The 12,418-nt window shown below is 38.7% G+C and overlaps 1 protein-coding gene across 7 annotated transcripts in view; it reads right to left on the bottom strand.

Moving 5' to 3' along the window:
• EIF4G3 (eukaryotic translation initiation factor 4 gamma 3) overlaps positions 1-12,418 on the bottom strand; it is a 367,450-nt gene that overhangs the window by 276,101 nt on the left and 78,931 nt on the right. For all 7 annotated transcript variants that reach the window (XM_029228369.1, XM_029228364.1, XM_029228362.1 and 4 more), the window contains one exon: positions 5,702-5,777. In XM_029228369.1, the coding sequence (XP_029084202.1) occupies positions 5,702-5,777 (76 nt within the window). The remainder of the gene's footprint in view (positions 1-5,701; positions 5,778-12,418) is intronic.

The raw sequence follows: 12,418 nt of genomic DNA, 5'->3' as shown, positions 1-12,418 counted from the left end.
TCTGAGAGGGATTGGTTCGTAGACCCACTCCCCCCACAGATACCAAAATCCGAGGATGCTCAAGTCTCTTATATAAAATGGCTTAGTGTTCGCATATAATCTACACACATCCTCTCCTATATTTTAAATCATCTCTAGATTACACTAATACCTAAAACAATGTAAATGCTATGCAGATAGCTGCCAGCAAACAGCAAATTCAAGTTTTGCTTTTTGGAACTTTCTGAAATCTTTTTTTCCAAACATTTCGATCCACGGTTGGTTGAATCTGAGGATGAGGAACCCCTGGATACGGAGGGCTGACTATATAAGCCAAAAATATACAACATGGTAAAATTTCACATTTTGTTCTTCAGAAGCATGCCAATAAGACAGTTATTAATGAATATACTTCAGATTAGCTCATGCCTCTTTAGTTGTGCCATTTCCTCTCTACCACAGTATATACTGCTCTTACTAGCATTTAAAAAATACCGGCTTTATTCTTTTCTTGTTCATATGACGAATCACCCTAATTATGGTTAATGAAGAATAATGACAAAAGTATCCCTCTCATCCCTGATAAATATTCCAAGGAGAAACTTAGATAAACCAGACTATAATAAATAAATAATAAGCATGCTAAAATGTAAAATGAAGGCATTATAAAAGCTGAGCCCTACTTCTGATACCTCTTTGATTAGCAGCAGAGAACTTACCTAAACTGGCTGACAAAAGGGCATATAGCCTCCATATCAGACATTAAAAAGCAAAATCTTTGTATAATTTTTAAAGACTATCCAGGTGTCTTTCTGCCTTTCAAGGAATTTAACCAACTCAATTACAGTGACATATGGGCACCATATGAGGAGCCAGGAGGAGGTGAACTGAAGGTTAGCCTTTATTTTATGACACTAAATGCCATAAATGATGCTAATGGACCTAGACACTAGAGAATAATGACCAATACATAACCTTGGGGCTGAGAAAAAGGGAGACTAAGCACCTGGTCAACTACCCTCCTACTCATCGTTAATGGGCACAACAGCATATTGTAAAAGTGGGGAAGAGACTTAAATTACCAAGAATGGAAATAAGTGATCAAAAAGTAGAGACATCGTATTTTAAGGTAACTTTTTACTGTCTAAAACCCCTGGTCCTTCCAGAATAGGCATCACATATAACTGACACACCCAATTTTTAAATTAACTGAAGGACCACAAATATGGCAGTAGCTTTTAATAGTAAAAGTCAAATTTGATCTAACTCAAAACTAAATTCAAAACTTTAGATGCAAAACAATTCACATAAACTGTGTAGCAGGCACTGTGCTACTCACAGGATTTTGATTATCTCCTCTCTAAAGCACTAAGTTTACGAAGTCACATGTCCTCATTTATGAGTAATCTTAATAACATGCCTACACTTTAACTCAGGAATTGCATTTCTAGAAAGTTACTCTATAAAATAATCCAAAATACAGAAAAGGGTTAAAATTCAGTAGGTTATTCACGACAGGAAACAACCTAATGCTTAACTCCTCACAAAAATAATGTTCACATATATAAATTTTTCTCAACAAAGACCCTGTTCCTCACCCAGTGTTCCTTCCTATAAATAGTACCATGTTCATCCACTCAGTTGCTCAAGCGACGATCCACGACATCTTCCTTTACTCTTCTTTCTCTCACATCCCACATCCAAGCTATCATCATATCCTATTGACTCCATTTTCAAAATATATAGCAAACCCCATCTCCTCTCTTTGACTGTTACCAGCTTAGAGCAAGCCACCATCATTTGCCTATATTACTACAATAACCGCCTACTGGTCTTGCTTTCCACCTCACAACCACAACCACCTACCCTCATCAGTCTATCCTCTATACAGTAGGTACAGTCACCTTAAAAAAAAAAATCACATCTTCTGTTCTTAAATTTCCAATGCCTTTCCATCACACCTAGATTAAAATCCAAAATCTTTACCATGGTCTATAGTACCCTATATAATCTGAGGCTCCAGATTCTATCTCTGGGCCTCTGCACTGCTCTTTCTTCTACCAGAAGTGCTCTTTCCCTAAAATCTACAATCTCACTCCCTTACTTCTTAAGTTTCTACTTAAATGCCATTTTTTCAGATAAAACTTCCCTGGGAGCCCTAGCTAAAGTAGGATGTCCAGTCATTCCTTATCCCTTTATCTCGCCTCGTTTTCATCAAGGCATTTATTACCACCTAATAGCATATTGCAAATATATATTTTTTTTATTTAACTATCTTTCTACCTCACAAAAAAGTAAGCTCCATGAGGACTGCAGGTTTAGTTTGCTCACTACTATATTCCCAACATCTAGAACAGTGTCTGACACACATTAAAAGCTTAAGAGATAGGGCTTCCCTGGTGGCGCAGTGGTTGAGAGTCCGCCTGCCGATGCAGGGGACATGGGTTTGTGCCCTGGTCTGGGAGGATCCCACATGCCGCGGAGCGGCTGGGCCCGTGAGCCATGGCCGCTGGGCCTGCGCGTCCGGAGCCCGAGCTCCGCAACGGGAGAGGCCGCAATGGTGAGATGCCCGTGTACCACATAAAAAAAAAAAAAAAAAAAAAAAAAAAATATTATACAGAGCCTACAACACAGAAAGAGACAAAGGAACTATACCAAAAAACGGTTATAGTAGATGCCTCTAGAAATCAGTCAAGATTACTAGAAATTTTCATCTTCTTTTTCCTATCCTAATTTTGAAAATAATTTAATGTTGAAGGTATACTTTCATAATTAGCAAAAATTACATGTTAAGAGTTATGCCTGATAAAATTCTACAGCCTTTAAGCTCAGTACTTTTTTTTTTGGCCATGCCACACAGCAAGCGGGATCTTAGTTCCCTAACCAGGGATCGAACCCGTGTCCCTGCAGTGGAAGCACAGAGTCTTATCCACTGGACTGCCAGGGAAGTCCCCAACCTCAGTACTTTAAAAAAACAAACAACTCTGGCCTGGAGGAAGTTTGTGCCAGAAAAAAATTAAAGGTTATTTTTTTAATGTAAATTGAAGGTTCCCAATTAGTACAGTGAGCATATAGTTTATCATCCAAACTGGGACCATTTTAAGAGTTACAGAGGATTCAAAAAGTAATTAACAGGTGTTTAGTTGATCTACAATAGGTGTAAACTGAGACTTGTTTTAAGCAAACCAAGAAAAAAAATTACCTTACCCATTACCTTCATGATGAACTTCTATCTCTTTAGGACAACCTTAAAACCTGCAAAACTCACTTTTCTCATCTCTACTTTGGCTACAAAACCTAGCACACATGCCACACTTTTGACTACTGACCATTCCATTAACCATGCCTCTAATTTTTCACTTCCTAGAGGCCTCTTCTTCCCTTTTCTGCTTAGAAGTCCTTTTTTTTTTTTTGCGGTACGCGGGTCTCTCACTGCTGTGGCCTCTCCCGTTGCAGAGCACAGGCTCCGGACACGCAGGCTCAGCGGCCATGGCTTACGGGCCCAGCCCCTCCGCGGCATGTGGGATCTTCCCGGACCAGGGCATGAACCCGTGTCCCCTGCATCAGCAGGCGGACTCTCAACCACTGCGCCACCAGGGAAGCCCTGCTTAGAAGTCTTATACCTTCCAGCTTAGTGTCACTTCCTCAATGAAGCAACTTCTCCCTTTCCCATATAATAGCATGGTCATATCTCTAATCAAAGGTTCTCAACCCGAGCCTTATGAATGGCCTGATGGACACCTGTGAAGTTCTGAAATTATACGTAAACACTTGGTATATGCTCTTTTTTGAGGAGAAAGCACTGTGACTATTTTCAGATTCTACAAGTAATTTATAACCCAAAAGGATAAGAATTATTGCTTCATCATATCACTTGGATTACAATTATTTATTTACTCATCTCTCTCACTATACTGTGAGTTTCTTTAAAGCACCCTATTTCCAAGGATGAATGGTATGATGAAATGAAACATTAAAAGCTATGTCCAGGGCTTCCTTGGTGGCGCAGTGATTGAGAATCCGCCTGCCAATGCAGGGGACACAGGTTCGAGCCCTGGTCCAGGAAGATGCCACGTGCCGCGGAGCAACTATGCCTGTGCGCCACAACTACTGAGCCTACACTCTAGAGCCCACGAGCCACAACTACTGAGCCCACGCGCTGCATCTACTGAAGCCCACGTGCTCTAGAGCCCATGCTCCGCAACAAGAGATGCCACTGCAATGAGAGGCCCGCGCACCGCAACCAAGAGTAGCCCCCACTCACTGCAACTAGGGAAAGCCTGCGTGCAGCAACGGAGACCCAACACAGCCAAAAATAATAAATAAATAAAAATAAATAAAATTTTTTTACAAAGACATGTCCAGGGACTTCCCTGGTGGCTCAGTGGATAAAACTCTGAGCGCCCAATGCAGGGGGCACAGGGTCAATCCCTGGTCAGGGAACTAGATCCCACATGCATGCTGCAACTGCGAGTTCTCATGCCACAACTAAGGAGCCCTGGAGCCGCAACTAAGGAGCCCACCTACTGCAACTAAGACCCCACGCAACCAAATAAATAAATATAAAAAAATTTTAGGCCTTCTCTGGTGGTTCAGTGGTTAAGAATCCTCCTGCCAACGCAGGGGACACAGGTTCAACCCCTGGTCCGGAAAGACCCCACATGCTGTGGAGTAACTAAGCCCATGCACCAAAACTACTGAGCCTGTGCTCTAGAGCCACAACTACTGAGCCCGTGTGCCACAACTACTGAAGCCTGCGTGCCTAGAGCCCGTGCTCCACAACAAGAGAAGCCACCCCAATGAGAAGCCCACACACCACAATGAAGAGTAGCCCCCGCTCACCGCAACTAGAGAAAGCCCATGCACAGCAACAAAGACCCAACGCAGCCAAAAATAAATAAAATAAATAAATTCTTAAAAAAAGAAAGAGAAAATAAGGGGAGAGATACCCCCTCCCTTAGAAAAAAAAATTTTTTTAATTTAAAAAATAAAGATATGTCCAGGAATTCCCTGGCAGTCCAGTGGTTAGGACTCCATGCTTTCACTGCCGAGGGCCTGGGTTCAATCCCTGACTGGGGGACTAAGATCTCGCAAGCTACATGGCACAGCCCCGAAAAAAGACATGTCCAGCTCCTCGATTCTCCCCTAAATTCCCTTAGGCTCACTGTAATACCCCTGTAATCTGCTTCTAATTTTATTATCTTCATCCTCTAACTTTTAAATTTCCCTTCATTTATGAATTTGAATCTATCATTTAACATAAATATTTAAATTTACTCCCATTAACCACTGTTCTCTTTTCTAAACTTTCTGCATTTTTATATGTAATCAAAGAAGGAAAAAAGTAAAATAAAAAATTTAAGTTAAAAGTGTAAAATTTATTAAAATTTAAGAAAAAATATCCAAAAGAAAATTAAAACTCAGTGTCCTAGAAGAATCACAATATTTATGGAAGGAGGAAAAGGGAGGAAAAAGAACACAGGTGTACAAGTCAATCTACCTTAACAGAATGTTTCTTTCATGTCTACTTCTTAAATTAAGATGACAGGGGAAAAGACCTATTCACCTTATTATATTATATACATCTAATTCTGTTCGAGATTTGATTGAACTTTTCTGTCAAAAGCCTATTATGTACTAATCTAACAAACACTGCCTATAATATCGAAGGTTCATGTGCAAAGAACACACACAATCTGACAAACAACCCTGAGGTACTCACCGTGCTGTACACTGCCGAGACAGTAGGAGTGAAGATTCGATCCTCGAGAGGCTGCTGCACAGGTCCTCTAGGAATTCTAGAAGAGCGAGTTAAGGATAAGAGAACTCGAAAATGAACTGCTTTAGCAGTAAGAGCAAATTACAACCACAAATTTCTGTCAATGACCCAAACTTTGTAATCCAGCTAGTGGAGTTATACACTTATTTCTCCAGAGAAACTAGAAAACAAAGTATTTCAAATTTCCTAATGTGATTAGATCAGTCTCTCCAAAAGTGATTCCCGTTATAAACATTCCATGGAAACTCAAAACAAATAAAAATCATACAACAAGCCTCCTAACTTTAGGCCCATGATGAGAATCTACTACCTTTACTTTCTAGAGAAAAAGACTAAGGAAGTATAAGCAGGATATTCAGAAAGATAAGACGAATTCATCAACGTGGAAATTGCTGACAAAGACCTAGTCTGTTCTGCGAATACAATTGTTTCCTTGTTTTTCTTTTTTAGCTGTTATTTTCCCAATATCTACCCACCAACTCCTCATTTTTATGAAAGAGGCTCTCCACTGTAATTTAGTTTAAAATATTTCAACATGTCAGGATATTCTTCAAAAGACAAAAGGCTATCGTTTTATTCAGCTTCAAAACTGAAAGACATAAGCTCTTCTCCCTAGTAAGGTGGTATTTTACCTCTGTAAGAATGACAACCAAGAGACTTGGCACAGAAGGTTAACAGCAATTATCTCTGGATGACAGGATTACATAACTGCCTTTTCTACCATAAATGTGAAGTATTTGTATAATTTAAATGTATTTTAAAAGAAAGACTACAAATATAATAAACCCAAAATAAGACAGAATTATTTCTTCAACCTAACTAATATTTAATAGTTCTCACATCATGTTCCCGTCTAACTTAATGAAACAGTAAGGAAGAAAAAGTGACAGCTGCAAATAATAATTTTATATGAATGACCACAAGTTGCAGAGGTCTAAGAGAATCTTTAGAAGTAAAATTCTTTATATCCAAGTAGCAAAAGTTTACTGAGGTGGAGAGGGAAAACAAAACAGAACAAAACCAAAAAACCCAACGCTTTAGTCATTCAAAATTAGTAACACTGTACCAGTCTCTAGTTAGTTCTTCAAACTAGCAACCTCAGACAACAGTTCCATGCGTTACCATCATCCCCTACACACAAAGAACTGATTTAAAATGCTGCACTGAGAAATAACAAAGCTGAAACATTTCATGAAGGAACTGCTTCATCCAAAGAAACTGTATATATGTTTGCAATGTAGAAAACATAAGCCTAACAAGTTTCAGGACAAAAGTCCTTTATATTAGTTTGTCAATTCTTTCAGAATGAAGATTACCCCTAGCCAAAATAAAACTTTCTTTGAATTATGGTTCTGCATTGTGGTCACATGAATGGTAGAAAATATGAGACTGTTCTTTCTTCTACAAGGCCAACTGCTAGTAGTTTTTCGAGCTAGGGCCAACTGTCACTAGGTGGGAATAAGTTCTCAAATGAGTCACCGGTAGTAGGCCCCAAGAGCTGAGCCATACCATTTAACCTTACTAGGAAAGGTTAAGGCTCCTGATTTCTATTAGTAACTTTACTGGCTAACAATATTACTGTTAACTACAAGACTTCTAAAGAGGCAATCATATATTTGGTCAATATTCCAGTAACAAACATTCTTTTTCCTTGGTCACATAAAGAATATTGACGTCATTTATTCCCCTCTCTGAAAACTACCAACAGAATATTGTGGATTAATAAATTGTTTCTTAAAAGACCATTTGGATAAAAATATTTAAGACAAAAACATAGTTCTATAAAAGAAAACTGAAAACCGAAGTCAGGAGATCTGAATCTAGAGCATGCGGCAAGCCTAACCAACCATGTTGTCCTCAATGAACCATTTTACAGTATCTCCTATAAACTTAGTCGCAGCAAAATGAAGTAATTTGCCCAAGTTAACAAGGCTAACTAAGGCCAGGTCAGGTTTCTTCTGTATTCTAAAGACAGTGCTCTTCCTATTACATCGACGCGCCCATGGGCAGAATACTTTATAGCATAGTAAAAAAGCATTATCACAACCTGGTCAAAATATGGTTGCCCCTATATTCCGGACAGAATTAAATTAGTAGTTCATCTCATAAAAGAGTCAATGGAGTGTCACTCTAAAACTTCTAAGCAGTCCCAAATTCTTGGCCCAGGCTGAATCACCTGCCCAACGGCAAATGAACACACTACTGCAGACTGGGCACGTAATGCATGAAACCAAGGGAACTTATTTTACGGAGCAATTTTCTCCTTAATTCGTAGTGGTGATGGTTGCACATCTTCATAAATATGGTTTAAAAAAAACCCCTCTGAACTGTACACTTTAAAATTGTGAATTTTATGGTATGTGAATTATATCTCAATTTTTTTAATGGTATTTTAGTAATTTGCAACTAGGCTGTTTAGCACCCCCTCCTTCCACTAAAAAGGCCTAGATAAATCAGTATGAGATAAGCAATGCTAGGCATTTTCTCCAGAAACAGGTGAATTTCAAAGAAATGGCACACATGTAAAGCTCTTACACTACATACTTCCTAATTCTGCCCGTCATTAAGATTACCAGCTCTCACCAAGCTCTGTATCTCCAACATAAATCACTGGATGCTTACCTCCCTTTCAGTTCAACATGACAAGCAAACAGCTTCTCATAATACCACTTAAAATTCTAATTCAAACAATGAGCAGCGTAATATGCATGTGCAGTGCTCCAGACCACACTGTTTTTATTTTTTAAATCTCATGACTGAAATACAGTAGCACACCCACTTGACGCTTCTGTACTTCAAACTGCTATGATTTATATTATGTCATTAGGAAATACAAGCATAATCGCTAGCAAGATTAGACAGCTGCTATGTAAGAACCGAATTAATAAGACTCAAGTATTGGGTTGGCCATAAAGTTCGTTTGCATTTTTCCATAACATGTTATGGAAAAAACCCAAACGAACTTTATGGCCAACCCAAAATAGAACTATAAATGCGAAAAAATTCTAATTCCCCACCTTCTTTCTAATAAAAAATTAAAAGACAAACTTCAGAAACAAAATTTGAGGGTTAAACAAGAGTAGTAAAACACAGTAGACTCTGATTATTATAGTACTCACTACATACTCTCCACTAAATGTCAATTGGGCAGATATTCATCAGAGAAATCCAAGGAGCTATGAGGAGATTACATAATGATCTGAACATTTCCTACTTACACCATGAAGGAAAGAGGAGACCTGTAATTTTCTGAGCACAGATGTTTACCGACATTTCAAGGATGATGAACTCCCACCAGGATGAAACTTCTTAATCTATGGCAACCATATCTGACCCTGGGTTTGACATATAGTCAGTACCTCCTCAAAAGGTAGATTTTGACAAATTAGAAAACAAGTAGTGAAAACAAGTAGTGAGGGACTTCCCTGGTGGTCCAGGGGTTAAGAATCCACCTTCCAATGCAGGGGACACGGGTTCGATCCCTGGTCGGGGAACAAAGATCCCACATGCCGCAGGGCAACTAAGCTGGCGCGCCACAACTAGTGAACCCGGGCACTCTGGAGCCCACACACCACAACTAGAGAAGCCCATGTGCCGCAACTAGAGAAGCCCACATGCTGCAATGAAGAGCCTGTGTGCCACAACGAAGACCCAGCGCAGCCAAAAATTTAAATTAAAAAAAAAAAAAATTAACCCTTTCCTACACTCAGAAAAGCTTCGTAAAAGATAAGGGCTAGAGCTGTACTACCAAGAGACTGTAGATAAGTAAGAGAAGCAAATTCCAGAATGGAGCCTTCAGCGGATAACAGTAAAGCATCCAGCTAATTTCTACTTACCTAAATGGCACCAAAGACAGAGCCCATCCTCAAAGTCAAGTATGAAAGTGTACTGGTAAGATTAATGCATGTTATTATGAAAGATGAAACGGACAGGAATAAATTAGAGTTTGAAGCTGTCAAACGTAGGCACCAAGCATGTAAAATGCCCCAAAAAGCAGAACATCCTGAATGACCCGACCTAGCAACTACAGAAATCTCAGGGGTCACAACTTTAGTAATTCTGTATGGACAAAAGCAAAACAGAAACTGTATTCTCAAACCTAAACACTATGACATATCTACTCCTACTTTAACCTTGGGATCTATAACAGAATGTGTTAAAAAAATTATTTTTTCAGGGCTTCCCTGGTGGCGCAGCGGTCGAGGGTCCGCCTGCCGATGCAGGGGACACAGGTTCGTGGCCCGGTCCGGGAGGATCCCACATGCCGCGGAGCGGCTGGGCCCGTGAGCCATGGCCGCTGAGCCTGCACATGCATCCAGAGCCTGTGCTCCACAACGGGAGAGGCCGCAGCGGTGAGAGGCCCGCGTACCGCAAAAAATAAGTAAATAAATAAATAATTTTTTCTTCATTGCTGCTTCTCTTTTGCCACTAAAACTTCACAGAAATAAAACTAGCGAATTTTAGTATTTGTTTCAATTCAATTTCATGTTGAGCTGTTAATTCAGGTCCAAAATCCTTTATTGGAATTCAGAATTTTTCCACTGTTAGAAAGTTAATAAGGCAGCACTCCTTAATCAAATACATTAATATCTCTACTGTAAAATATATGAATATTGAAATTTCTGTATTTCTGTCCAGAGTTTTTGCCAATTTCAGAAAACAATTAGTTTCCCCAAGCTCTTTTGATTTTAGAATTGCAAGCCTATACCTTCTTTCCCATTGTGTTTTAGCTCTAAAAGTCTCTGGAAATCACCATTTGAACGTTAACAACTAAGAACCATTATATTGCTTTCTTTTCTTTTCTTTTCTTTTTTTAAACAAATCCAGAAACGTTAGTCTCCAAGCGCTTAGCCAGAAATGCCTTTGTTCTGACTCTGGTTTTCTAACTCAGAACACAACTCACCACATATTTACAAACTGATTTCCTGACAGTCGCATTTAAATTTACCCAGAAACATACTCTGCTTAGGTTTTGTGTTTTGTTTTGTGTTTTTTAAAAGACCAATATTGCCAAAGAAAATGGCTGCTGACCATGCTGTTAATATTTTGTAATTCTATTTTTAGTTTTTGAAGAACCTCTATACTGTTTATCATAGTGGCTGCACCAACCAACAGTGTAGGAGGGCTCCAAAAAGTAATGAATTACTGATACAACAACATGAGTGAATCTCAAATGCTAATTAAGTTAAGTGAAAGAAGCTAGACTCAAAATGGCTATGAGTCCATTTATGTAACACTCCGGCAAAGGCAAAACTATAGTGGCTAGGGCCTGGGGAAGAGTTTACCTAAAGAGAGACAGCACTATGATCCAGCAATCACACTCTTGGGCATATATACAGACAAAACTATAATTCAAAAACATACATGCACCCCTATGTTCACAGCAACACTGTTTCCAACAGCCAAGACATGGAAGCAACCTAAATGTCCACTGACAGATGAATGGATAAAGAAGATGTGGTACACATATATACAATGGAATACTACTCAGCCATAAAAAAGAACAAAATAATGCCATTTGCAGCAACATGCATGTAACTAGAGATTATCATACTAAGTGAAATAAGTCAGAAAGAGAAAGACAAATACCATATGATATCACTTCATGTGGAATCTAAAATATGACACACATGAACTTACCTACGAAATGGAAAATGACTCACAGATATACAGAACAGACTTGTGGTTGCCAAGGGTGGGGGTGGGGGGTGGACTGGGAGTTTGGGATTAGCAGATGCAAACTATTACATATAGAATGCAACTATTATATATAGAATTATATATAGAATATCTACTATATAGGACAGGGAACCATATTCAAAATCCTATAATAAACCATAATGGAAAAGAATATGAAAAAGATACGTATGTATAACTGAACCACTTTGTTGTACAGCAGAAACTAACACAACATTGTAAATCAACTATACTTCAATAAAATTTTTTCAAAAGAGAGATGGCACTGAAGGACTGTAATTAGGTGATGGAACTTTTCCGTATCTTCAGTATGGTGGGGCTGCAAAACTCTGCATTTATCAGAATAAATAAAACTATATATCTAAAATAAGTGAGTTCTGAGTTTCTCCAAAGGTTAAGCAATAAAGTCACTAAATGACTCAGCAATACTCACTCCTAGGTATACATCCAAGAGAAATAAAAACATGTGCACACAAACCTAATAAATGAATGTTCATAATCAGCATTATTTGCAATAGCCAAAAAGTAGAAACAATGCTTTCATCAACTGATGAATGGATAAACAAAATGAAGTATATCCATACAATGAATTTTATTTGGCAATAAAAAGAAATGGAAGTCCTGATACATGCTACAACATGGATGAACCTCGAAAACACAATGCTAAGTGAAAAGAGCCAGTCACAAAAGACCACATTTTGTATAATTCCACTTATATGAAATGACCAGAACAGGCAAATCCACAGACAAAAAGTATAAAAGAAAAAGACTAGTGGATGCTTAGGCCTGAGGGGATGGGTGGAAATGGAGGAGGGAGGGACGACTGCTAAAGGATATGGGCTTATTTTTGAAGTAATCTAAAATTAGGTTCTAAACCTATGGTGATAGTTACACGTCTGTAAATATACTAAAAACCAATAAACTATACATTTTAAATGGGTGAATTTTATGTTATGTGAATTA

This window comes from Monodon monoceros, unplaced genomic scaffold (genome assembly GCF_005190385.1).
Source record: "Monodon monoceros isolate NGI ecotype Baffin Bay Population unplaced genomic scaffold, NGI_Narwhal_1 Super_Scaffold_18, whole genome shotgun sequence".
NCBI lineage: Eukaryota > Metazoa > Chordata > Mammalia > Artiodactyla > Monodontidae > Monodon > Monodon monoceros.
The sequence above is the reverse complement of the archived record's forward strand: the minus strand, read 5'-3'. Positions and strand labels throughout refer to the sequence as shown.